Genomic DNA, 26,246 nt, shown 5'->3' on the forward strand with positions numbered 1-26,246 from the left:
CGTTCCTTGGCTTGTAGATGCACTACTCCAATCTCTTTCTCCTTTGTCACATGGCCCTCTTCCCTCTGTCTCTCTGTCTTCTCTATCCCTGTTTCCCCAAATTTTCCTCTTCTCACTAGGACACCAGTCATTGGATTAGGGCCTACCCTAATCAGGTATGGCCTCATCTCAACTTGATGACATCCAGAAAGACTCTATTTCCAAATAAGGTCACATTCACAGGTATAGGGGTGAAAGGTGGGTGTGTTAAGACTTCAACATATTTTGGGGAGGGCACAATTCAACCCACACTAGGCCCCTCGCCTAGGCAGTAAGGCAATACCCCATGTACTAACTACACCTAGTGGTCTAAAGTGGAGTACAGACTGCTTGGGATGTTGGAATATGTATTATATTTTGTATTTATGTTTATTTCTATGTAAATGTAAAATTAAGCTCAACCAATATTTAGAATGTGGATTTTTGACTCCGGCGCCCTGATCATTTGTACATCAGTCTTCAGTGTCAAATGTGCTATTCTGAGGAAAGAGTGGGAGTTCCTGACATGGAGGCCTTGAGAGTGGCACCATCAATCGTTAGAATATTGGGCCAACTGCAGGTTACACAAGCCTGGTTACTAGATTTTTAGGTTGTATTATCCAGTGTAATGAAACCAATCTTACAAAATCAACCTATGGCTTTAAAAAGATTCCCCTAGACCTGCAATTCTCAAAGTGTGGTCTGGGTACCCACAGGCGATCTGTGAGCCCCAAACACATAGCACTAAGACATTCTGTGCCTTTTTTCACCCTCTGTCCCTCATGAGCACACAGTGGAGTTTTCCAGAGGCTCCATGATGTGTGATGATGTCATTACTCTGCCACAAATAGAATGTGTGCTCGTGGATTCTTGTATTTTAAATTTTCTCTGTTTTAATTTCCAATATGATAAATATTAAGAGATATTTATCACCAAAACAATCTCTTTGAGGGCTGTAATTTTTAAGAACAGAAAATGGTCCTGAGATCAAAAAGCTTGAGAAATCACAGATTGAAGATAACGCTGGTATTGTGGGCAAAAGCTAATAAGGAAACGACTTGCAAGCTAACACTTGTACTTTTAGTGCAGACTCTTAGAAAGCTACTTTACAAGATAAAAACAATGGTGATCTAGTCAAATCTGACAAGAATTGGGCCACAAATAGAAAATTATGAGGACTATTTGAATTAAGGATTTCTATCCATTATCTTTATTGATAAAGTTTGCCCTGACTGTTTATTATTATTATTATTGTTATTAAACCTTTATGGGATACTCTTTTGGCTTTGATAGCCCTTAAGATCAAGTACCAAAGTATAAAAAAAAAGTCAAGTACCAAAGTAAGCTGAACTTAGAAGTGTTTCTATGAATTGTTGTCTCTCAAAGTGTTAAACCAAGATTTAAAATTTTTAAAAGGACCATAATTAGTCATTTTTTTCTCACTACAAAGGTATTATTGACAACATTTTTGGTAAGAATAAAAAGTCTTTTGATTTTGTGAATAATAGAATTATTTTCAAAATTATTTTATCTTTGTTTTGTCCTAAAATGTTCATTTTGTACTGTTTCTAATGCAAATAATATATTGGTTCCATATTTCATGTAATAATTGTATAGAAATAAGTAAATGTCGTATTGAGGATGCTTTGTTCAAGTGTTGCTTACTGATAGGGTGCAATATCAAAAAATGTTTGACCATCACGTTGCTTGTTAAAATGCGCATCTCTTGGTCCCCAAATTGAACCTACTGAACAAAATTGGGTTGGGACCTGAAAAATTGCATTTGAAGCTAAACGCTATGTATTTCCAGTATACATTGAAGTTTGAGGGTCTGAGCCAGGGATGGTAAACTCAGATGCTTACAGGAGCTGAGAAAATGATGCTGATGATGATAATGCTGATTAAAGATACTCATATAGCCCTTACTGTATGCTCAGTACAGTTGTAAGCACTTGGCATATTTTGATTCATTTAATCCTCTCAATAACCCATTGACATAGATACTATTATCATCCCCATTTTACACATGAGGAAATTGTGGCATAGAGAGAATAAATTACTTGTCCAAGAGCACAAAGTAGTGGAGCCCGGATTCAAACCCAGAGCAGTTTGGCTCTGCTATCTACACAATGTCATCGTGAGAAACAAGCCTGGTGAGGATTCTGGCAAAGCAAAGAATGTATGTTGCTTGTGGAAGTGAGGTTCCAGTGTGGTCAAATCTTACACTTTTAACAGAAGGTGAAAATCTGAATTCATCTTCATAAATATTTTTAATATTGGAATGTAGGTAACAAAATAATTTTATTTATTTTTATTTTTATTTATTTATTTATTTTTATTTTTATTTGCTGAGGAAGATTCTCCCTGAGCTAATATCTGTGCCAATCTTCATCTATTTTGTACGTGGGTCACCGCCACACCATGGCCACTGACGAGCGGTATAGGTTCACACCCGGGAACCGAACCCGGGCCGCCGAAGTAGAGCATACTGAACTTAACCACTAGACCATGGGGCTGACCTCTGTAACAAAATAATTTTAACCACGCTTTGCTATACACTGTAATGGGCCGGTAAAACATATCAACACGACTATAGCTGGATATGGACATCATGTCACCATGTGCAATCTCTGCCTCATCCTTTTATTCCTTCCAATGAAACTCACATCCCATGGCCTCTAGCCTAGTTGTTGTCATGGAGAGTAATTTGAGCAGTTAATGTCTTTTAAGTTTTCATGTCTGATAATCACTTAATGTGTAACCCTCAGGTGAACTATTTATAATTTTCAAGATGATTTCTTTTAACAGGCTAATATGAGATATTTCAAACATACAAAAGAATATTTTTTTACTCCTATGGACCCGTTATGTAGCTCCAACAATCTTATCCACTCGTGGCCAACTTTGTCTCACCTATATCCCTGCCCGCTCCTTAACCCCACCACTGGATAATTTCTAAGTAAATCTCAGATAAATAATTTCATCCAGAAATTAAAAACTGCTTCTTGAGATGAAAAGTTTCAACTCAAAGAAATGACTAATGGTGAAATCTCTGTATGCAATGGAGGGGAAGATATTTGAACTAGGATCCTTTAATGGACCTCTGAAACCTTACTTACTGTTTAAGTAACAGTCTCAGCTTTCTAGAGGTATGATAATAAGTTGGGATCTTCAGAGAAAGCATATCGTAGGTGGATTGTAGCTGAGACTGAAAAGGGAGAAGTCAAGTTGTTTATTTCATGCATATGAGAACCTAAAGGCAAGGGCTTAAAGGCTGGAGAAAACTAGAAAGGAGAGGTTGGGTGAAAACCCAACTTAAAATGGTTTAAATAATGAGATTTACTATCTTATATAATAACAAACCTAGAGGTAAGCAGTTTCAAGGCTGGTTAATTCAGTAGCTCAAGCATGTTGTCAAAGACCCTTTGTCCTTCCCCATTTCCCCTCTGCCATCCTCAGCATCTTCTCTTTTTATGAACTCCCTCCTGACTCCGCTCACATCATGGCATCCAGCAGAAAGGAAAAGATCATTTCTTCTTTTGCCGCTTGTGGTGGATCCTTGGATTGGTTCTCTCAATATCCGTTTTACTTGTCTTCTATTTGGAAAGTCTAGAAAACTAAAAACCATATTTTCCAGATTCCTTGGCAGCTAGAATTCTGGATATGAATCAGGTCCTGCCAATGAGATGTAGTAGAGAGAGGTGAAAGATGGAAACGAGACGGAAACCATCTTCTCATGGCTGAGATAGCTGAGGCGGCTGAGGCGATGTGCTCACAGTGGAGTCCCAAGTCTAACTCCTAGCTTCATGAGTGTGAGGCGGTTGTAGCAGCTTCCTGATCTTTGCATTGCTGCTCCAGTGACGTGATGTTGAATCAAAGTCCAGTGGCAGCCTCTGATGTCTGTTCTTCCAGCCCTTTCAATGACTTTCTAAACACCTTATTCCCTGTATTAAATCCCTTTTCGTTGGGTATATTTAGAGTGGTTTCTATTCTTTTTGTGTGTGTGTGTGAGGAAGATTAGCCCTAAGCTAACATCCAATGCCAATCCTCCTCTTTTTGCTGAGGAAGATTGGCCCTGGGCTAACGTCCTTGCCCATCTTCCTCTACTTTATATGGGACCCCGCCACAGCATGGCTTGACAAGTGGTGCGTTGGTGCATGCCCAGGATCGGAAACTGTGAACCCCGGGCCACCGCTGCAGGGGAGTGTGGGCACTTAACCACGACGCCACTGGGCCAGCCCCAAGTGGTTTCTGTTCTTAAACCAATCACTGGCTGATAAACATCTCATTTTTTTTTAAGGACAAAAAAACCTTTCCAAAAAGTCCTCTAGAAGAGGTCCCTTCATGTCTCATTGAGAAGAAGTGGGTCACATGCTTACTCCTAAGGGACCACCATGATGGGTTTAAACCAGTGGCTCCTAACATGTGGTCTGGGAAGCCCTGGAGATCCTTTTAGCTAGTCTAAACTACTTTCATTTTTCATATTTTCCTTTTAATTCTCATTCTCTCAGGAGTGGACAGTGGAGTCTTCCAGAGGCTACATGACATGGGATGGCAAAGGATTGACTGCAGATACAGATATGAAATTCGTCTTCTATTAAGTCAGACGTTAGAGAGATTTGCAAAGTGTAAAACAGTGCTACTTTTCTAACTAAATATTGTATGTCAGAAAAATAGTTATTTTTCACTACAAATGTCATTTAAATGAACATGTAGTGGGTGTATTATTGTTATTTTTAAATAAATTAATAAATAAAAATTTTCCTGATCTTAATTTCTAGTGTAAGTAGCTATACATAACACAAAAGTCCTTTGAGGTTCTCAACCATTTTTAAGAGTGTCAAGAGATTTTGAGACCAAAAACTTTGAGAACCACTGGATTAGATCAATCAAAATGAACTCAAATCATGGAGGGATGGTGAACACAGAAACAAAAAATAGAGCTCTTCCAGCATGGATTAAAATGAAAATGGTTTCTGGGTGGGCATCCAATGATGTCTGCTACTGGAGGGAGTTGGTTTGGATCTGGTACATGACAAAGGAGGAGAGAAAGTGTGAGGGTGGTTCAAGGGAAATAAGAACAAGTAAGCTTTTTCTTCTGTTGGGGCTATGGAAGCAAGTTTCTATAAGGCTCTGATTAGCAGTGAGGTGTCTGAAGGAGGGGATGAGGAATGTCTGGCTATAGTGTTAGTAGCACAGGACATTTGTAGTGAGGAAGGCTGGGTATCAAAAGACTAGTCAACCAGTGAAAGACATTACAGTAATCTTGTACCTTAAGTGTGAAAATATTTTTACTTTTTTTTCCTAGGATTATATATTTACATTTTTAAAACCACAATTTTATGTAGTTGAACAAAACAATCTAGGGGGAAAACTATTTAGAAGACAGTTTTTCTCCAAGATGAAGAAGTGGAGGAGCATGTTCATAGATATATGGTATAAGATAGAATCTAAACAAGAGCCCCGGAAAGCTGCTGAGGCCAATGAAAACCACCCTATCCTCTGTCCAAGGTGCTGCAAGTCAGAGGGGCTCCCAAACTGCATTAGAAATTAACATGCAGGACGATACAGTAATTGTAGCTTGTCATTATAGAACTACCTATTTGTACTTTTAGAAGACATTGGTCTATTTTTCAGACCTTATCTCACTGAAAATATTCATAGTAAGAAGGTTTTTGTTTTATATATCTCAGCACAACTCATTTTCTGGACACTTCCAGCATCATTGTCTCCTCTAAATTGATTTTAATGCTTGCCAGGAACTATTAGCATATAAGTTTGCTCTCACGATATTCAGTTTATTTGTTTTCAGACATCTTAGATAGCACATTTCTAGTGATGCTACATGTGCATATACATAAATATATGACTGTCAACTCGATTTTCTCCTCAGAACTTTGGATTGGGTTATAAGAGCTTTGATTCCCTCCAGAAATTTTTGCTGCAGCTGGAGTCTGCCTACTGGTGTGGCTATCATGGGAGCTCTTACCCTTCGTTTTTTTCTCTTTTGATTTTAGGTTTAATGGTCTCTAGTTCTTTTGTACAAACAAAGAGGGCATGGGCAATGTTTTATGATTCATGAAAAAAAAAATTTCTCGAGAGGAGGAATCAATGTGGAAAAAGAAGTTGATGTTGAGTCAAAAAATTGCGTGTGTCCTAGCTCTCCTACCTACTGCAAAATGGGGACTCTGGAGTGTTTTCCAAAACCAATAACCAATTCTGTGATTCTCAGGACACCAGCTGGGTTTTCAACAATTGAACTCAATTCTGACACTACCCGGAGTTAGTACAGACCCCAAAGCTTAAGGGCTCAGTTTCACAAGCTGTGCCTCCTCCCAGTTTCAAACACCAGTTGCAAGTCCTAGAAAGACCACCCATGCTTCTGAGTGATTGGCTATAAACTAGGGGTTACCACAACCCCCTCCTCAGGTTTGATAATTTGCTAGAACAGCTCACAAAACCCAGGAAGGCATTTTATCAGCTTGTTCTATAGGATACAACTCACTAACAGCCAAATAGAAGAGATGCGTAGGGCAAGGTATTGGGTGACTACGACTCTAGCATTAGACAGGAAGGGGAAAGGAGAGGGAAACAACAAGAACTGAAGAAATGTCCGAGGAGTCAGAAATAGGAGCTACTTGTACCACCTTGCATGATGACATCACAACATGTTGGCCTCTTCTCTGGTGACAAATAGTGCATGAGAAGAGACATCCATTTGCTATAAGTCACTGCATGTGATGAGTCACAAAAACATGCCTCACATACCCAGAGATTCAAAAATACAATTGTCTGTAATTCATTGTTGGGTATATCTGCTTGCTCATCATTTTGTCAGTGAAAAAATCCCCGCTTTACGGATTATTTTGACTACTCTGTTAATAGAACCTCAATAAAGTTATATTACTTGTAAAATCAGAATAACGTCACCCTAACAATCCTGTATTGTATAAAAATAGGTTTATGCAGTTGGAAACTGTGTTGTTCTAGAAAGCATAAAGATTACTTTATAAACAAATGTATATGTTGCCTTCACTCCTCCTCCTCCTTCCTCCTGCCCTAATTTTTGTTGAGTAGATTTAAATGTGCTAGATGATGGTCAGCCTCGTATATTAGCATCTTCTAGCAAGCTGCTACTGTTTCTCCATGGTCGGCTCAAGTCAGGAAGCCTGAGTTCCCAGCAGGTGCTAGAAACCCATTGGTTCTTGAGAGTCAGGCTGGAGAACGTTTCGGGTGGGGTCTGCAGATGTGGGCTTTTTGCCTTGGGGCTTCTATAGGTGATTCTTAAGACATTTCAGAGATTTGAAGGAAGCACCCTGGAGTCTGAGTCCCTTTAAGAATAAATCTCAGGCCGGCCCTGTGGCTTAGCGGTTAAGTGCGCGCGCTCTGCTGCTGGCGGCCCGGGTTCGGATCCTGGGCGCGCACCGACGCACCGCTTCTCCGGCCATGCTGAGGCTGTGTCCCACATACAGCAACTAGAAGGATGTGCAACTATGACATACAGCTGTCTACTGGGGCTTTGGGGAGTAAATAAATAAATAAAATTATAAAAAAAAAAGAATAAATCTCAAAGGGATTCAATTCAGTTTGGGATCTCCATTAAAGATTCTTGAGAGAGGGTTTGAATGATGAGGTTGATGTGCTAACACAAGGCTGCCCCAAGCCACGAGCAGACCCCCTGCCACTGTTATGTTGGGTCTGCCCCTGTATCAAGTCATTGAAGTGGACTGTGAGGAGAGAAATGGGTCTTGCAGGGCAGTAGAAGCAACCTGTGGAAACTGAGGCCTGTTTACCTATAGCTGCCCAGTGGAGTGGTGCTGGGGTCACTGAGCAGCCCCTGAATAGGACTGACCTCAATTTACATTACTGTTTCACATTAGTTTAACTACACGAAAGAACAGATTTAAACATCCTTTTATTCTCATTATTTATTCAACATCACCTACTATGTGCCAGGTGCTGATAGAGAAATTAAGGACACAAAGTCTATCCTCAAGTAACAGAGTCTAGTTTTCTTTAGCACTGTAACATTCTGAAGTAGAGATTAAATTATAATAGTGTGGAATTTATTTACTTTTATTCTAAATTTTAAAAGTTCTGAGAATCAAGTGTGAGGTCCTGGAAATGCCTTAAAATCAATGCAATTATTGGTACAGCCACTTTGGAAACTTTGGGCAATATCTGCTAAAAGTGAACACACATACCCTATGACCTGGTAATTCCATTTCCAGATATATACACACATTCACAAAAAGACATGTACAAGAGAGCCTGCCTGGTGGTGTAGCGGTTAAGCTCGTGCGTTCTGCTTCAGTGGCCCTGGTTCACCCATTCAGATCCTGGGCTTGGACACACTCACTGCTCATCAAGCCATGCTGAGGCAGCATCCCACATAGAAGAGCTACAACTCTACAACTATAATACACACCTATGTACTGGGGCTTTGGGGAGGAAAAAAAAAAAAAGAGGAAGATTGGCAACAGATGTTAGCACAGGGCCAATTTCCTCAAAAAAAAAAGACACGTACAAGAACATTCATAGCAGCACTATTCACAATAGCCCAAACTGGAGACAATGCAATTACCCATTCCTGGTAGAATTATGTATCCATTAGAGTTGAGAGAGAAAACATAAAGTATTTACATTTTTAGTTGCAGTTACATCAGTTACTTTAACAAAAAAATTAATAGAAGGCATTGTTTGGTTGAACAGGTATTGGAGAACTACAGAAGGATAAAGGAGACACTGAGGTAAGACAGTAATAATGCAGGAATCGGCGCACATCTCTAGGACTGGGACCAAAGTGAAGAGAGGGGTTATTAGACCTTAGAAGCTTAGAGGAGGGAGCTGGGACCCAGATGTTTGTGGAGGGGATACTACCTGGAGTTGATTGTCCTTCTAAGGGGACACAATGAGGCTAGTTCGAGGGGCACCATAAAACTTGAGACTGGAACCAGCAGCTGCTGAGGGCCTGTGCTGAGATCATGGTGACAAGAACAGCCAGCAAACAGGAAGGAGCAAGCCCCTTCTCACTTCTCTAGCCTTCCAATCTCCCTCCAGTGCCACCAACTGGCAGAGCTAATGGGAGCCCATGGGCAAAAGAGCAATGTTAGCTGAGTCACAGCTCCCTCATTACAAAGCTGAGAATAGAAAGGTGAGTTTGGGGTTAAGATACAGTAGTTTCATAAATGGCACCAGTGGATGAAAAAAAAGTGGTATACTCATACAATGGAATACTATACAACAATGAAAATATTACTACATGCAACACACAGCTCAGTAGCACAAACATAACGTTGAGCAAAAGAAGACAGATGGAAAAGTGTACCTAGTGTATGATTCCATTTCCGTAAGACTAAAAACCAGGCAGCATTACTCAGTAGCGTTAGAAGTTAGAAGAGAGGTTACCTTGGAGGGAGTAGTAACTGAGGAGGGACAAGGAGGGACTTTCAAAGTAATGGTGATGTTCAATATTTTTAAATACAGGTGTCTTCAACTTACTGTGCCCTTGTGATTTATGCATATTTCTATATGTATTTTATGTAACAATAAAAAAGTTTAAAAAATAAATACAATTAAATACTATAATAATGAGGATTACAAACCTACTTTTTTTTTTTTTTTGCTGAGGAAGATTTGCTCTGAGCTAACACCTGTACCAGTCTTCCTCTATTTTGTATGTGGGTTTCTGCCACAGCAAGCTGACCAGTGGTGTAAATCTGCGCCCAGGAACCGAACCCAGGCCACGGAAGCACAGCACAATGAGTTTAACCGCTAGGCCACTGGGGCTGGCCCTAAAGATGCTTTTTAATGGTAAAGTATATTTTATCTCCATATACAATGCCCATACCTACCTGAAAGTTATAAATATACATTTTTGAAGAATTGATTACGAACTATGCTAGAACAGAATATGTTTCACTATGAGTAAAATCATATTCAGCTTATTTTTATGTTATATTTTATACTGGATTTTTAAATCAATTATAATAAAATAGAAAGCCAAATTCTTATACTCAGAGAGTTTAAGTACTTGAGAAATGAGTATTCTATCATGGCTATATCTGTGTCTAAATACTTGAAAGAAACAGAGCCCAGAGTGGGAAAGTTCAGCATAGTTTATTATGGCCAGACCATTTAATCTATTTAGACATATGCTGGCATATTAGTCAATATTCTAAATCCATCCTAATACAGCCCTGGGCAAATCTTCGGGAGCCATTTTTTAGCTGACTTATGTAGGAGTCTTATATGTAGTAGGCATTTTATTTATAACAAATTTATTACTACTGATGATTTCCTCTAGATAATCTATCTAGCCTACGTTCCCTTTTCTTTAGTCTGAATGTTGAACTGAAAATCCTCTTTCATTTCTACTGTTGAGACAGTAGCCAAAAGAGAGGTCTCTAACGGCTCTCACATGCAAATCACAGGCACTAAAGGAAAGAAGGAATGACCCCTTGTGGTGGTTTAAAAATAAGTCCACACATTCTCTGATAACCCTCCCTTCAAGAAGTGGTTTCACTCCCCTCCTTTGAGCATGGGCTATACTTGTCTCTAATGAATAGAATGTGGTGGAAATGAGGGATTGTGACTTCTGAGAGTAGGTCATAAATGGCATTGCAGTTTCTTCCTTGCTCTCTCTTGGACCATTCACTCTGGAGGAAGCCAGACACTCAAGCAGCCCTATGGAAGGATCTAGGTGGAGGAAGTGAGGCCTCTTTGAAACAGCCAGCGAGAACCGGAGGCCTCCTGCTATCAGCCATATGAGGGAACCATTTTCGTAACAGATCTTCCAGCCTGACTCAAGCCTTCAGATGACTGCAGCCCCAGGTGACATCTTGACTCTGCAGCTAAACTGCTCCCAAATTCCTGGACCACAGAAATCGTGAGATAATAAATGTTTGTTGTTTTAGGTGGCTAAATTTGAGAGAAATTTGTTATGCAGCAATAGATAAGTAATACGTGTCTTAATGTACATATATATAAGAATAGCTAATATTTATTGAACACGTAGATCCTTCTCGAAGCATTTTATACGAAATAACTCATTTAATCCTCATAACAAATGTAGGTAGGTAATAGTACTATCTGCATTTTGCAGATCAGGAAACCGAGGTGCAGAGAAACCAAGTAACTTGCCCAAGGTTACCCAGCTAGCTAATGGCAGAACTGAGATTTGAACTCTGGCAGTCTGGCTCTACTGCTCTGTACACTCACTTTTGTGTTACACTCTGTTATAATGGTGCTAGTGCCACTGAGAAATATGCTCCAGTGAAACAACAAGAGACAGGCTGAAGCTTCATAATAGAAAGTGGAGATTAGGTATAAAGAAACTTTCCTAAAAATTTAAAAGCATTGGAAAGCCTTTGGAAGGAGGCTAGGTTCTCACATACTAAAGGCCCCAGGATGGATTATACGACTTCTGAAGTCTGTTTCCAATTTTATGACGTACTAAATATACCTTCTAAGCTACAACACGACTTCGTAGCTTCACTGGGAAATACCGGAGTGCAATTGGATTTGCGGCATTCTTTAATTTTCTCATATATTTGGTAAAAATGAATATGATGTGTTCGCCTGGAATTCCATTATGCTATGTAAGGGAAAAAATGCATATATACCACCCTTTTCACTCCTTTTGGACTGCTAAGAGACCAAGATATATCCAGTTCTAATATTTCCCCTTCTTGATTATAATATGCACGTAATCAGTAATTTGATTTCTGTAGCAATAAGTGATGGTAGAATTAAAAAATTAAACTTGTACTCTCTTACTTTGTTTCTTCTTTTTTTTTTGTATTTCCTTTAAAATATCATTCTAAATTATGATGTATCTTAAAGAAATTTTTAATTTCCAAATAGGCAGAAACTGGGTCTATAATTTGTCCTTCTTTCTTTAAGCATCTAATATAGTATGTGTAAATTTGTTTATTGATAATTAAGTTGGTATATTTTAATTTAATAAATTCAAAGCAATTCACAAATATTCTAGATAGCAAATATAGTTCTCGCCTGGTTTATAGAAGTAAAAAGACTGGTAAGATCACCTTGAGGTCTTTAACTAAGTGTTCCCTTTTCAGTGAGGCCTTTTCTAAACACGTTCCCAACAGGTTGCTGTTTTGTTTTGATTCTTCTTGTCATAGACACTATTGCCATCCAGTAAATATAATATATATTTCACATATTTACTTTGTTTATTTTCTGTCTTCTGGCAGTAGAATGCCCCACGAGGGCAGGGAGAGTCTTGTGTGCTTTGTTCACTGCTGTAGACTCAATACCTTGAATAATGCCAGCTGCATAGCAGGTGTTTGAGAAATATTTGTTGAACAAATGGACGCAAACAGATGGGGTGTGATTTCCCAACTAATGTTAATGATAATTACCACTTATTGAATATTTACTTTCCTTATTTGATTATCACCTTGATCTAGGAGGATTGGTATTAATATTATTACCGTTTCCCAGATGTTGTAATTAAGTAACTTGCCCAAGGTTATGCAGAAATTAAGAGGCAGAAATGGGTTTCAACATTAAGCTAAGTGAAAGAAGCCAGTCACAAAAGGCCACATAGTATATGATTGCATTTATGTGATCTGTCCAGAATAGGCAGGGCTATAGAGACAGGAGATTAGTGGTTGCCTAGGCCTTGAGCAAGGGGAGGTTGGGGGAAATGGGGAGTGACTGCTAATGGTTATGGAGGTTCTTTTAGGGGTGACAAAATGTTTTAAAACATTGCCTTTTGTACTTTAAATATGTTGATTGTATGGTATGTGAATTATATCTCAGTAAAGCTGTTAAAAATAATAAAAGAAACTGGTTTTAAAATCGGATTTCTTTGGCTTCAAAGCTTTTAATCACCTTCTAGAAGGAGTCAAGACCAGCGAAATGGCTGGTTCTGAGACCCAGTTAGGGAAAGTACAAAGTTTCCTGGAACATCTTGTGCCAGAAAGTGAAGAGGTGCTCAAAAACTGATTGGGATGTGTCCGAAGGACACTAAAAGTTGAAAGTGTCTTCCCTGGTCAAGTATGGGGCAATTCAAGAATCAAAAATCAAAGTGACGGTAATTACTGTCAATACTGAAACCAAAAATAAAAACAAAAAACAAGCCAAAAACAAACAGAGAACAAAGGGGTGGCAGGAGAAATGAAAGCTCTTCTTTACATAAGAATGTCACCTAATTAACATAGATGGAACAGATGGAATGTTAGGATTATAATATTATTATTCTACAAACCACTATAGTAACAATTGATTCAGGCAAGCATCATCAATGGGTGCTAACCCATAGAGTGAAGATTCTTGGGGAAGGATACTCACATGGTCTCAAAATATTACCCCACAGAACCATAAAACAAAATCGTGGTGAAATTCACATAACATAAAGTTAATCATTTTAGAATGAACAATTCAGTGGCATTTACTACATTTACAATGTTGTGCCACCACCACCTCTATCTAGCTCCAAAACATGTTCTCAGTACAAAATAAAACCCCGGACCCATGATGTAGTTGCTCCGCGTTTCCCCTCCCCCCAGCCACTGGCTACCACCAATCTGCTTTCTGCGGATTTGATTATTCCTGATGTTTCATGTAAATGGAGTAGTACAATATATGTCCTTTGGTGTCTAGCTTCTTTCACTCGGCAGACTGTTTTTGAGGTTCATCCACGTTGTAGCATGTATCAGTTCTTTAGTCCTTTTTATGGCTGAAAAATATTTCATTGTATGTCTATACCACAATTTATCCATTCATGTGTTGATGGATATTTGGGTTGTTTCTAACCTTTTGGCTACTGTGATCAGTGCCTCTATGAACGGTTGCACACAAGGATTTGTTTGAGTACCTGTTTTCAATTCTTCTGGATATATACTTAAGAGTAGAATTGCTAATAATCCTATATTTAGCTTTTTGCAGAACTGTGGAACTGTTTTCCACAGTGATTGCATCCTTTTACATTCTCACCAGCAATGTACGAGGATTCCAATGTCTCTACATCCTTGCCATCACCTAGTTTCCATTAAAAAAAATTGTAGTCATCCTAGTAGGTGTGAAGTGGTATCTCATTGTGGTGTTGCTTTGCATTTCTCCAGTGATGATGAGCATCTTTGTTTCTCTTCTTTGGAGAAATGTCTATTCAAGTCCTTTGCCCATTTTTTTTTTTTACGTACATAAGTATATTATACATTTTATCTGTATAAAACTGTAAAATAGCACACAGTTTACAAATCATACTAAAATATACAATCCTTTTTTTTTTTTTAAAGATTTTATTTATTTATTTTCCTCCCAAAGCCCCAGTAGATAATTGTATGTCATAGCTGCACATCCTTCTAGTTGCTGTATGTGGGACACGGCCTCAGCATGGCCAGAGAAGCGGTGTGTCAGTGCGCGCCCGGGATCCGAACCCGGGCCGCCAGCAGCGGAGCGCGTGCACTTAACCGCCAAGCCACGGGGCCTGCCCTATACAATCCTTTTTATTGTAAATTCTACAGCACCAATTGCTCTCTAGAATGTTTTTTTTTTTCTTTTGTCGAGGAAGATTGGCCCCGAGCTAACAGGCAACATCTGTTGCCAACCTTCCTCTTTTTGCTTGAGGAAGAGTGGCCTGAGCTAACACCTGCGCCCATCTTTCTCTATTTTGTATGTGGATTGCCATGACAGCAATGGCTTGGTGAGAGGTGTAGGTCTAAGCCCAGGATCTGAACCCGTGAACCCGGCCGACAAAGCAGAGAGCAGTGAACATAACCGCTATGCCACTGGGCCAGCCCCCTAGAATGCTTTCTTTGATTTTTGCCAACCGTTACATCTGTAGCCAACCTGTGGTTACAATTCATCCAGGATTTGAGAAAATCAGACCATGAACAAATGCTTGATTACTATCTGATTCCACAAAAAGTCCTTCACGTCACTGACTCTTGAGTATAGTTCCGACATAAATGTTGGTTGATGTTTTCATTTACGCTCAAGAGTGAGATGAAAGGACAAGAGTGAAGCACATGTTGAATCTTAACTCATCTGCCAAGGATATAAGTGACCTTGTTTGCTGAATTGGATGATAGTTTTCCAACACTGGAAGAATGTTCCTCGAGGTTCTGTGCTGTTCACAGTGTAACAGCTACAGACATGACAAACTTTTTTTTTAAAATTATTTTATTGAGGTCATAATGGTTTATAACATTGTATAATTTCAAGTGTACATTATCATTTATCAGTTTCTGTATAGACTGCATCGTGCTCACTACCAATACTCTAATTTTTATCTTTCACCATACGTATGCGCCCCTTTACCCCTTTCACCCACCCCCCATCTCCCTTCCCCTCTGGTAAGCACTGATCTGTCTTCTTTGTCCATGTGTTACTTTATCTTCCACATATGACTGAAATCATGTGGTGTTTGTCTTTCTCCGTCTGGCTTATTTTGCTTAACATAATACCCTCAAGGTCCATCCATGTTGTTGCAAATGTGATGATTGCGTCTTTTTTTTTTTGATGAGGAAGATCGGCCCTGAGCTAACATCTGTTGCTGATGTTCCTCTTTTTGCTGAGGAAGATTAGGCCCGAGCTAAGATCTGTGCCAATCTTCCTCTATTTCATATATGAGATGCTGCCACAGCATGGCTTGATGAGTGGTGCATAAGTCTGTGCCCAGGATCTGAACCTGCTAACCCCAGGTTGCCGAAGCGGAGCGTGGAAACTTAACCACTATGCCACTGGGCTGGCCCCATGATTGTGTCTTTTTTATGGCTGAGTAGTATTCCATCGTATATATACACCACATCTTCTTTATCCATTCATCAGTTGATGTCCTTTGCCCATTTTTTACACAGATTACTTTTTAAATACAAAGGAAAAAAGGTACTTTTACCATGGAGAAATGATTAAATGCAACATCACCAATAATGGAACAAACCGACATCAAAGCCCTCCTGATGCAATTTACTAAGACCAACACAACATCATCTATGATAGTGTACCTGACAAAATTATGTAACATCAATCTAAGAGGGAACAGATGAATACAAACTGAGGAACATTCTGCAAAACCGTAGAACTGGATTCTTCAAAAAAGTCAATGTTATAAGAAAAAACAAAACCGGGGATTATTCTGTACGAAAGGAGCTTAAAAAGATGTGACAACTAAATGCAATGCATGATCCTTGATTTATCTTGGGTTGGAGAAAAAGTCAGCTAAAAGGGATATTTTGAAAATTTGAACATGACCTCTGTATGTTACAGATAATAGTATTATATTAATATTAAACTTCCTTGGAATGATAACGGTATCTGATTAAGCAGGAGACTATCTTTGTCTCAGGAGATACTTACTGAAATATTTAGGGGTAAAGGGTAACACTATCTGCAAAAAACTCATGATTCAGCAAAAGAACTCTCCCCCCACACACACAGGGAAAGCAAATGCAGCGAAATGTTAAAAACTGGTGAATATGGGTTAATATGGGTGTTCATTATGTTTTTCTCATAGCTTTTCTGTAGGTTTGATATTTTTGAAAATAAAAAGTTGAGAAAGTAAAAAGCTCTTTAATTCCAAGCAGCGCCTTCTGTTCTGTTGGGTTTAGTATCTTTAGAATAAGACTAGCTACTTTGATCAGTTAAGAATAGAGTTGTATAGCCAAAGAGAGAGTAAATGGTGAGGATGAATATCTTTCAAAAATATTATCATTATTTAAATAAACAAAGGAACACTGCAGTTATCATTTTGTCCCACTATCAAGTTGATTCACATCTTAATTAGGAAGCATGATACGTGGAGAGTTTGGACTGAGTTAGGCCTAGATTTCAGTCATTGCTGGGTAAACTGCTTAACCTCTTTAGGACTCAGTTTCTTCATTGTAAGATGGAGAAAATAACTACTTGGTGGTTGTGGTGGTGTGTTAAATTGTTATACACGTGGTATTCATTGAACTGGGCTTTAATTCACGTGCGAAAGCTTCATCCTTCTTTCCACGCTATTTGCATCTTTTCCTTCATTAAACTCAAGCAGTCCTGCGGGGTAGGTAAACGTGTGAGATACGATGACTTCTCCAAGGTCACATAGCTAGTGAAAGGACCTAGGTTTCCCAGTTCTTGGTCCTGTGCCCTTTCCACACCCGCCGGAGAGGAGGAGCGGCGCTCATGGGGATGCAAGGATGTAGAGGAGCAAAGGGGGAGAAAAGGCCGCGCGAAGAGAGGTGGTGTGAGACCCGGGGAGGCGCGGGCCAAGGAAGGGCGCATGGAGAGACGGGCGGCGCGACTGGCCGGAGTGCGTAGGGGAGAGGCCGCGGCTGCGAGGGAGGGTCGCGCGGGCCGGGTGCCCGGGAGAGGCGGGAGGCCTGGGCCCGCCGCGGGGGCGCTGGAGGCGGAGGCCTGCCGCGGGCTGGGGAGGGGGAGGTCGGGGACGGGACTGGCGGTGGTCGCGGGGGGTCGCTTCCGCACAGGGGGCCCCGGCGGGCGGGTGCGGGACACACGGGAGGGGCCCGGCGCTGGGGTCCCAATCTCACCGGGCGGGTGGGGGCGGGGCGGGGGCGGGGGCGGGGCCGGGCGGAGGCGGGTCTTGCCGGGAGCCCGCGGGAGCGGCGGCGGCGGCGGCGCAGGCGCGGTTCCCGCCTCCTCCCGGCCGGCGGAGCGAGTGGAGGCTGCAGTCCGGCTCGGCTCGGCACCGCGTCGCCGCCGCCGCCGCCGCGAAGCCCCCCGCCCGCCCTCCGCCGCGTCGGGATGAGCTCCCGGAAAGGTGAGTGGCCCGCGGCGTTCGCTCCTGTCCGCCACGCGGCCCCGGGCCGACCGTTAATGTGTGTCTTCTCTTTCCCCAGTGCTGGCCATTCAGGCCCGAAAGCGGAGGCCGAAAAGAGAGAAACATCCGAAAAAGTGAGTCCACGCTGCGCTCGCCCCCGGGCCCCCGGCCCCGCCGGTCGGGCGCAGCCCGCGGTCGCGCCGGGGAAAGTTGCCCCGCTCCCAGGGCCGGAGGCGGGCCGGTCCCCCGGGACGCCGGCGCTCGCCTCCTGCGCGCCCCGCGGGCGGGGGAGGGGCGCGCGAGCCCGCCGCCGGCCTGCCGAGCATCCCCGGCCCCCGGCCCCCGGCCCCCAGTCGCCGCTGCGGCCGTCGGGGGCGGGCGGGCGGGGAGGCGCCGGGCGTGCGCACCCTCCCCGGCGCGCAGAGCCGGCCCGGGGTCGGCACCTTCCCAGGAGGGGCGCTGGCGCCCGGCGCGCCGTGTGCGGGCGCGAGGCTGCTGCGTGGCTCCCACCTGGGCGCGCGGGCCCCAGAGGAAGAGGAGCCGCGTACGCAAGAGAGTGTGAGTGTGTGTGTGTGTCGCCTCCTCTTCCTCCCCGGCCCCCGCCTCTCGGCCTTTCTGCCGAAAACCCGAGCTGGTTGTCAAGTGGTTTGCCTCGGGCGTGTTCCTGACGCGAGTTCAGCTCCGAGACCCGTGCGTGTCGGCGCTCGGGTTTTTATTCGAAACTTTCTGCTCGGGCCGAGCGTGACTTGGCTGCGCGGCGGCCGCGCCGGGTTGCGGGCTGGTGGGGCCGGTGGGCGTGTGCGCGGGCGGCCCCGCGCGGCTTCCCAGCCCGCATTGTGCTGGGGAGTTGATGGATGGGGTGGTGATATTTAAAACGTGCCAGTCGCCAGCCACCTCCAGCATGGCTGCGGACCGGAGGGGGAGCGGCCGGCGCCCGAGAAGCCTTTCCTGGAGAGCTGCTCCGAGACCGCAGCGCCGCGGCCTCTCTCCTTTTCCTTCTTTCATTCCTAATTTAAGAAAATCCGCCAGCGTTCAACATCTTTACTCCTTCTAGATGTGTGGCTTCGCTTTTCCTTTTGAGCAAGAAATACAGGCAAGGTATTTTTGGTACTTTGGGGAATGATAGTCCATGATCATCTTTAAATAAAATCACGAAGCATGTCTTGTTTCCTTTAGAGGACTACCCTGCAGCATTCCTAGGCTTTTTCCCTTCCTGTTCGCCTTGATCTCTGCCTAGCGAATTTCAAACCCGTTGGTAGCATCTGTGCAAACTGCCTAAGTCATTGCTAACGTGGTGGTATAGCATGACAGGATTTTTGTTCATTCAAAACGGAATATAACTTGAAAGTATTTTTAGGATTTCACAAAACGTGGATATCGACATAATGATGCCTTTCTTAAGAAAGAAACTATTAGAGTGAGGGAAAAGTACTTATTAAGGACTTGAGGAACTGGTGGGTAAAAATTGGATATTGGATTCTTAAGACGTTAAAACAGAATGGATATTTGGTAGTTTTAGATGCCTTAAAAAATTAGTGCTAGCTCTCAAGTCAATCAGAACCTTAAATTTGGGATTTCCTTTGGTGAATGACAGAAGTTTAGGCTATAAGTGGGGAGAACTGTAATGTTTAGGATCCTGAGTATTGGGTTTTAATCACAACTTTCATTTCAAAGCATTTATTTCCGCATAGCCCATTATGTTCAGAAACATAAAAAGGAGGTGAAAAAAGCATGTCCCCAGTTTTGGGGATGGCTGTGTGTATGTGTGTGTGTATATACACATATATATATAAAATCTATATGTGTGTATATTATATATATATATGCATACGTGTAGAAAAACAGTTGAGTAGGTCAATGTGTGTTTCATATTTCAGGGTATGACTTTCCTAATGGCCAAGAGCCTTTTTTGTTGTGTTGCAGTTTGCATGTATGTGGTATGTTTATAAAGAATTAGCATATAGCCACATTAACGTTTGCCTCACGGATTACTCTATCAGTTTCTTCCATTGTTTGTTGTATTTATGTAATAAGATTGGAGGGAAACCCCTCCAACCAAGGACTGAATGACCTGGTTGGTCAGCAAGGTAATTAGTAAGGGGAGACCAGCCCAATTACATAACTGTTTGATTGAGGCAATGTCATTTTTCACTTAATTTTTTGAATCAAGACATTATTTTAAAGGGATGCCTGATGTGATATATTTATTCATATATTCCACAGGCTTTTGCATGCCTTTCCTAGGAGACTGACAGAGCTTTGAACAAGGCAGACAGAGCTCCTCATGAAGCTTACGTTCTGGGGGGCTGGGGGGACCCCAAAAAGGATGAGAAGTAAAGATGACAGCTTCAGATAGCGCTAAGGGATAGGGAGAACATTAAGATGGGGCGCCTTAAGTAATAGTGACAGATGACATTTGAACACTGTGCCAGTCACTGTGTTGACTGTTTTATGTGTGTTTATCCCTTGTGACAGCCCTGTGAGGTAGGCACTGTTGTTATCACCATCTTACAGATGAGAAAACGGGACTGCAGCATGTGTAACATGCCCAGCTGTTAAGTTGAATCTAAGCAGTCTGGGATCAAATTCCACACTCAACTCTCTGAAGAGGTGACGTTTGAAGAGAAGCTAGAGTGAGGAGGAGGAGATGGGAGTGTGGCAAAGGCCCTGGGGAGCAGTGGGCTAGGAATGTTGGAGGAACCCAAGGGTCAGGGAGGCTGGAGGGCTACCTGAGAGGATGGTGAGGGAGGAGGAGTCGGAGTGGGTAGGCCTCGCCTTGTGGGCCGTTGGGAGGCTTACGGATGGGAGTGACAGGATCTGAGTCCTGTGTTAGAAAGAGTGCTGGCTGTCACTGTGGAGAGTGGATTGTGGGGGACAGGGGAGCTGGCCTTCTGTGGTACGTGGGACACGAGGGTAACTGGGTTCAGGGTGCAAGGGTGGCGCTGGGGAGAAGTGGTAGGGGAGACTTCAGGGGACTAGTGACCTTGGACGTGTTCCTCATTTTACAGACAGCTCTGACAGAGGTTAAGGTCACACAGTTAGCTTAGTGTGGACCAGAATTCAGGTCTCCTGATGCCCAGTGTTTTTGCTTTTTGATTAATTCTCAAGAGGAGGAAAAGGAGTAATAGGTCTAATTTTAAACTGTATTACTATAATGACTGGCAGACTTGAATTATGTGTCTCCGTGGGCCTGGCTTGATGTAATATGATCTACTTTTGTCATTTTCTACTTGTATATGCAAGCTGGCTCTTCATTCATTTTAGTTCAATTCAATTCTGTGAGCTTCTGTGAATTGAGCCAATTCCTATAGGCTACTTTTTTAGTATATTGGAATTTGTAGTTGTCAGGAATGAGATTAAGATTTCTCTACTTAGCTGGGTCAAAATTTTAATCTCATCAGATTGTTTCAGTGAGTTTAGTTTGCTAATTATTATTATTATTTCTTTTTGTGAGGAAGATCAGCCTTGAGCTAACATCCATGCCAGTCCTCCTCCTTTTGTTCCCCAAAGCCCCAGTAGATAGTTGTATGTCATAGTTGCACATCCTTCTGGTTGCTGTATGTGGGACGTGGCCTCAGCATGGCTGGACAAGCGCTGCGTCGGTGCGCGCCCAGGATCTGAACCCAGGCCGCCAGCAGCGGAGCCCTCGCACCCAACCGCTAACCCACGGGGCTGGCCCCCGGATTTGCTAATTATTAATTGTGCTTCTTTGTGAGTAACAGGCAGCAGGAAAGGACTACAGTGTCATTTAATCATGGATCTTAAGAGTTAGCTAAATCACACAGCTTGGGATAGATTTTTGCTCAGGGGCATGTGTATGTGTGTAAAATTTTTTAAAGATCTTTTTTATTGTTTTTTTTTCCCACATGTAATTTTTTTATTGAGACATAATTCACGTACCATAAAATTTATCTTTTAAAGTGTATAATTCACTGGTTTTTAGTATATTCACAAAGTTGAATATACTGAAGTTGTGCAGCCATCACCATTATCTAATTCTAGAACATTTTCATCATCGCAAAAGAGAAACTCTGTGCTTGTTTAGCGGTCATTCCTCATTCTCCCCTGCCCCCAACAACCACTAATTTATTTTCTGTCTCTGTGAACTTACCGATTCTGGATATTCATACAAATGGAATCATACAATATATGGTCTTGTGTCTTACTTATTTCTTTCATGTAGCATAGGATGTTCAGAGTTCATCCATGTTGTAGGATGTATTGGTACTTCATACGTTTATATTGCCAAATAATGTTTCATTATGTTGATATACCACATTTTATGTATCCATTCCATCCATTGATGGACATTTGGGTTCTTTTCACTTTTTTGGCTATAAATTACTTTTTAACTCCTCTTTTTTTTTAAGTTAAAACTTTTTATTTTGAAATAATATGACTTACAAGAAGTTGCAGAAGTAGTATAGGGTTCCCTGTGAACCTTCATCCAGCTTCCCCCAGTGGTGATATCTTATGTAACCATAGAACGTTGTCAAAACCAGGAAATTGATATTGGTACAATACTATTAACTCAAGTAAGATTTCACCAGTTTTTACATGCTCTGTGTGCGTGATGTAGTTCTATCAAATATTATTGCTTGTATAGATTAGTGTAATCTTCATCACGATTAGGATGCAGAACTACTTCATCACCATAAAGAAACTCCCTCTTGTTACTCTAATAATCATACCCTCCCCTCACCGCTAACCCCTGGCGAGCACTGATCTATTCTCTATCACTGTAATTTTGCCACTTTGAGAATGTTATGTAAGTGGAATTATACAGTATGTAACCTTTTGATGTTTTTTGACTTAGCATAATGCCCTTGAGACTCATCTGTGTTGTTGGGTGTATCAGTGCTCATTCCTTTTTATTGCTGAGTAGTATTTCATAATGTGAATGTACCACAGTTTGTTTATCCATTCACCTGTGGAAGGACATTTGGATAGTTTCTAGTTTTTGATTCTTCCAAATAAACCTGCTGAACATTTGTGCACAGGTTTTTATGTGAAGATGTTTCCATTTCTGTAGAATAAATACCCAAGAATATGATTGCTGGAGGGCTTATGTTTGCGACTTTCTAGTGAGTTAGCAACTTGGTCTCCTTTTTTTTGGGCTGAGGAAGATTCGCCCTGAGCTGACATCTGTGCCAGTCTTCCTCTGGTTTGTATGTGGGTCGCTGCCACAGCATGTCTAACTAGTGGTGTAGGTCTGTGCCCAGGATTGGAACCTGGACTGCTGAAGTGGAGCATGCTGAACTTTAACCGCTAGGCCATGGGGCCGGCCCTCACAACTTGGTCTCTCTCTTTTTTTTTTGTGAGGAAGATCAGCCCTGAGCTAACATCCATGCCAGTCCTCCTCTTTTTGCTGAGGAAGACTGGTGCTGAGCTAACATCTATTGCTAATCTTCCTCCTTTTTTTTTTCCCCAAAGCCCCAGTAGATAGTTGTATGTCATAGTTGCACATCCTTCTACTTGCTGTATGTGGGACAAGGCCTCAGCATGGCCGGACAAGCGGTGCATCAGTGTGCGCCCGGGATCCGAACCCTGGCCGCCAGTAGCGGAGTGCGTGCACTTAACCGCTCAGCCAAGGGGTCGGCCCCACAACTTGGTCTCTTGATGTCTGTTGCTCTGTCTCTCTTTTTCGCTCTGCACGATGTCTGTGATCTTTGTGCTGTCGGTGATGGGATTCTGTTCTGTATCCTTTGGGCTCTTGACTTTCTGTTGGTAGGTGGCTCCTGTAGGTTATTGCTTATCCGTTTTCTATAGTGTGGGTTCTGACTGCTGCAGAAAATGATAGGCATGGGATTAGAGGCACTGGGTCAGTAAATCACAGGTGAGACAATTTAGGAATGCTGTCGTACATACAGGTTTATGTCTTTATTAGGTTTCTTAAACCTTGCCTGAGGTATGAACTCAAGCTCACAAGCCCATGACTTTGGAATACCTCCCATGGAAGGTAATCACTTATTTTTGACTTGTTTTGTTACACATTTGTTTATTCAACAAAACATTTTTGCTTACCAGCAATATGATTCAATACGACAAATGTGTATGAAGCAGATACCTAGTGCTAGGCACTGTGTTGGATGCTGGGAAGATTAAGTAAGATAAATAAAGCCAAGTATTAACAGGCAAGTAGGAGAGATTGCCTGGTCAACAGACCATTGCAGGAGAGTGTGATGAGCACTGTAAGATTTAGGTGTGATGGTGCTTTGATTGGTAAGGGAAGGCCTTAGGAAGAGACCTTGTTTGATTTTAGCATTACAGTCATGCATTGCTTAATGACGGAGATATGTTCTGAGAAATGCGTCATTATGCGATTTTGTCATTGTGCAAACATTGTAGTGTACTTACACAAACCTAGATGGTATAGCCTACTACAAACCCAGGCTATATGGTACTAATCTTATGGGACTACCATCGTATATGTAGTTTGTCATTGACTGAAACATCATTATGTGGTCCATGTATTGTTATTTTAATGAAATAGCTTTATTATTTTTATTTATTTATTATTATTTTTTTTGGTGAGGAAGGTTGCTTCTGAGTTAACTTCTGTTGCCAGACTTCCTCTTTTTGCTTGAGGAAGATTGTCTCTGAGCTAACATCTGTGCCAGTCTTCCTCTATGTTGTATGTGGGATGCTGCTGCAGTATGGCTTGAGGAGCGGTGCTTAGATCCGAGCCTGGGATCCAAACCTGGGAACCCTGGGCTGCTGAAGTGGAGCATGTGAACTTAACCACTATGCCACTGGGCCGGCCCCTTATATATTTATTTTTTGCTGAGGAAGATTTTTTGTCTTGAGCTAACATCTGTTGCCAGTCTTCCTCTTTTTGCTTGAGGAAGATTGGCCCTGAGCTAACATTTGTGCCAGTCTTCCTTTATTTTGTATGTGGGTCGCTGCCACAGCATGGCTACCAATGAATGGTGTAGGTCTGAGCCTGGGAACTGAACCAGGGCTGCCAAAGTGGAGCACACTGAACTTAACCACTAGGCCATGGGGCTGGCCCCCAAAATAGCTTTATTTTTTTAATGATTAAGTAATATGGTCATGGTAAAAAAAAAAATCAGACAGTACAGAACAATTTAAAGAAATAAACATTAGTTGTAGCTCCACCAATTTTTTTGGCATGTTATTCTTCTGTGCATATTTTTGTTTTTAAAAAATTGAATTATGGCATATGTATATATATTTGGTATATTATCTTTTTACTTGTGCTTTTTTTCCCCAGCTTTTTAAAGATATTATTGCCATATAACATATGTAAGTTTAAAGTGTACAGCATGATGTTTTGGTACATGTAAATATTGTGAAGTGATGACCACAATAAGGTTGGTTGATACCTCCATCTTCTCACATAGTTATTTTTTTTTTTGTGGCACTAACATTTAAGCTGTAATCTTTTAACTTCTAGGTTTGTAATACAGTACTGTTAATTATAGTCTACTCGTGCATATTTTTGTTTTTAAAAAATTGAGTTAAAGCGTATATATATATGCATGTGTGTATAATGAAGTAGTAAAGTGCACTCATCTTAAGTGTGTGTACAGTTCGATGATTTTTACGTACATTTATACCCTGATAACTGCCACCCAGATCAAGATATAGATCCTTCCAGTCTCCATAAGGTTCCTCAAGCCTCTCTGCAGTCTCTACCCTGCCACCCAGAGGTAACCACTTTGCTGATAGCTATCATTATTGATTAGTTTTGCCTGTTCTTGAACTTCATATGAATGAAATCATATAGGATAAACTCTTGTGTCTGGCTTCTTTCACTCGACATAATATCTGTGAGCTTTGTCCATGTTGTTGCAGGTACCAGTAGTACCAGTAGTTCATTGTTGTATTCCATTGAATGGGTATACTACAAGTTACTTATCCTTCTGTTGTTGAGTATTTTGTTTCCTTCAGTTTTTGGTCATTATGAGAAAGCAGCTGTGAACATCCTTGTGCATGTTCTCTTGTGGGGATTTGCACTCGTTTCTCTTGGGGCCATGCCCTAGCAGTGGAATTGCTAGGTTATAGAATAGGGGTATGCTTAGTGTTGGTATGAATTGCAAAGATATTTTTTTCCCAGCTTTATTATGAAATAACTTTGATTGAACTACTTTCCACTCCCACCAGCAGTTTCAGTTGCTCCACATCTTTGCCACACACACTTGATAGTGTCATTCTTTTAAATTTTAGCTCTTCTGGGTATTTATTGATACCTCATTGTAGTTTTAATTTGCATTTTCCTGAGTGATAGTGTTGAACATCTTTTCAGATGTTTATTGGTCATTTGAATTTTCTGTTTTGTGAAGTGCCTATTTTGTCTTTTGTCCATTTAAAAAAAAATATTGGGTTGTAAGTCTTTTTTCTTACAGAAAATTATGACAGTTTTATTGAGATATAATTTTTTTTTTTTTTTTTTTTTTGCTGTGAGGAAGATCAGCCCTGAGCTAACATCCGTGCCAATCCTCCTCTTTTTGCTGAGGAAGACTGACCCTGAGCT

The 26,246-nt window shown here is 41.6% G+C and overlaps 1 protein-coding gene across 10 annotated transcripts in view; it reads left to right on the top strand.

Annotated features, from left to right (window-relative positions):
• The first annotated feature begins 17,154 nt into the window (after positions 1-17,154).
• SRPK2 (SRSF protein kinase 2) overlaps positions 17,155-26,246 on the top strand; it is a 231,943-nt gene continuing 222,851 nt past the window's right edge. For 6 of the 10 annotated variants that reach the window (XM_087440507.1, XM_087440649.1, XM_087440695.1 and 3 more), the window contains exons 1-2: positions 17,237-17,281; positions 17,829-17,883. In XM_087440507.1, the coding sequence (XP_087296633.1) occupies positions 17,252-17,281; positions 17,829-17,883 (85 nt within the window). In that variant the 5' untranslated portion in view covers positions 17,237-17,251. Of the gene's footprint in view, positions 17,282-17,634; positions 17,750-17,828; positions 17,884-26,246 lie in introns of those variants that run through there. The other 4 variants (XM_087440559.1, XM_087440748.1, XM_087440789.1 and 1 more) reach the window with 2 other exon arrangements.

Source organism: Ceratotherium simum, chromosome 1 (genome assembly GCF_057802395.1).
Source record: "Ceratotherium simum simum isolate JZ-2026a chromosome 1, ASM5780239v1, whole genome shotgun sequence".
Taxonomy (NCBI): domain Eukaryota; kingdom Metazoa; phylum Chordata; class Mammalia; order Perissodactyla; family Rhinocerotidae; genus Ceratotherium; species Ceratotherium simum.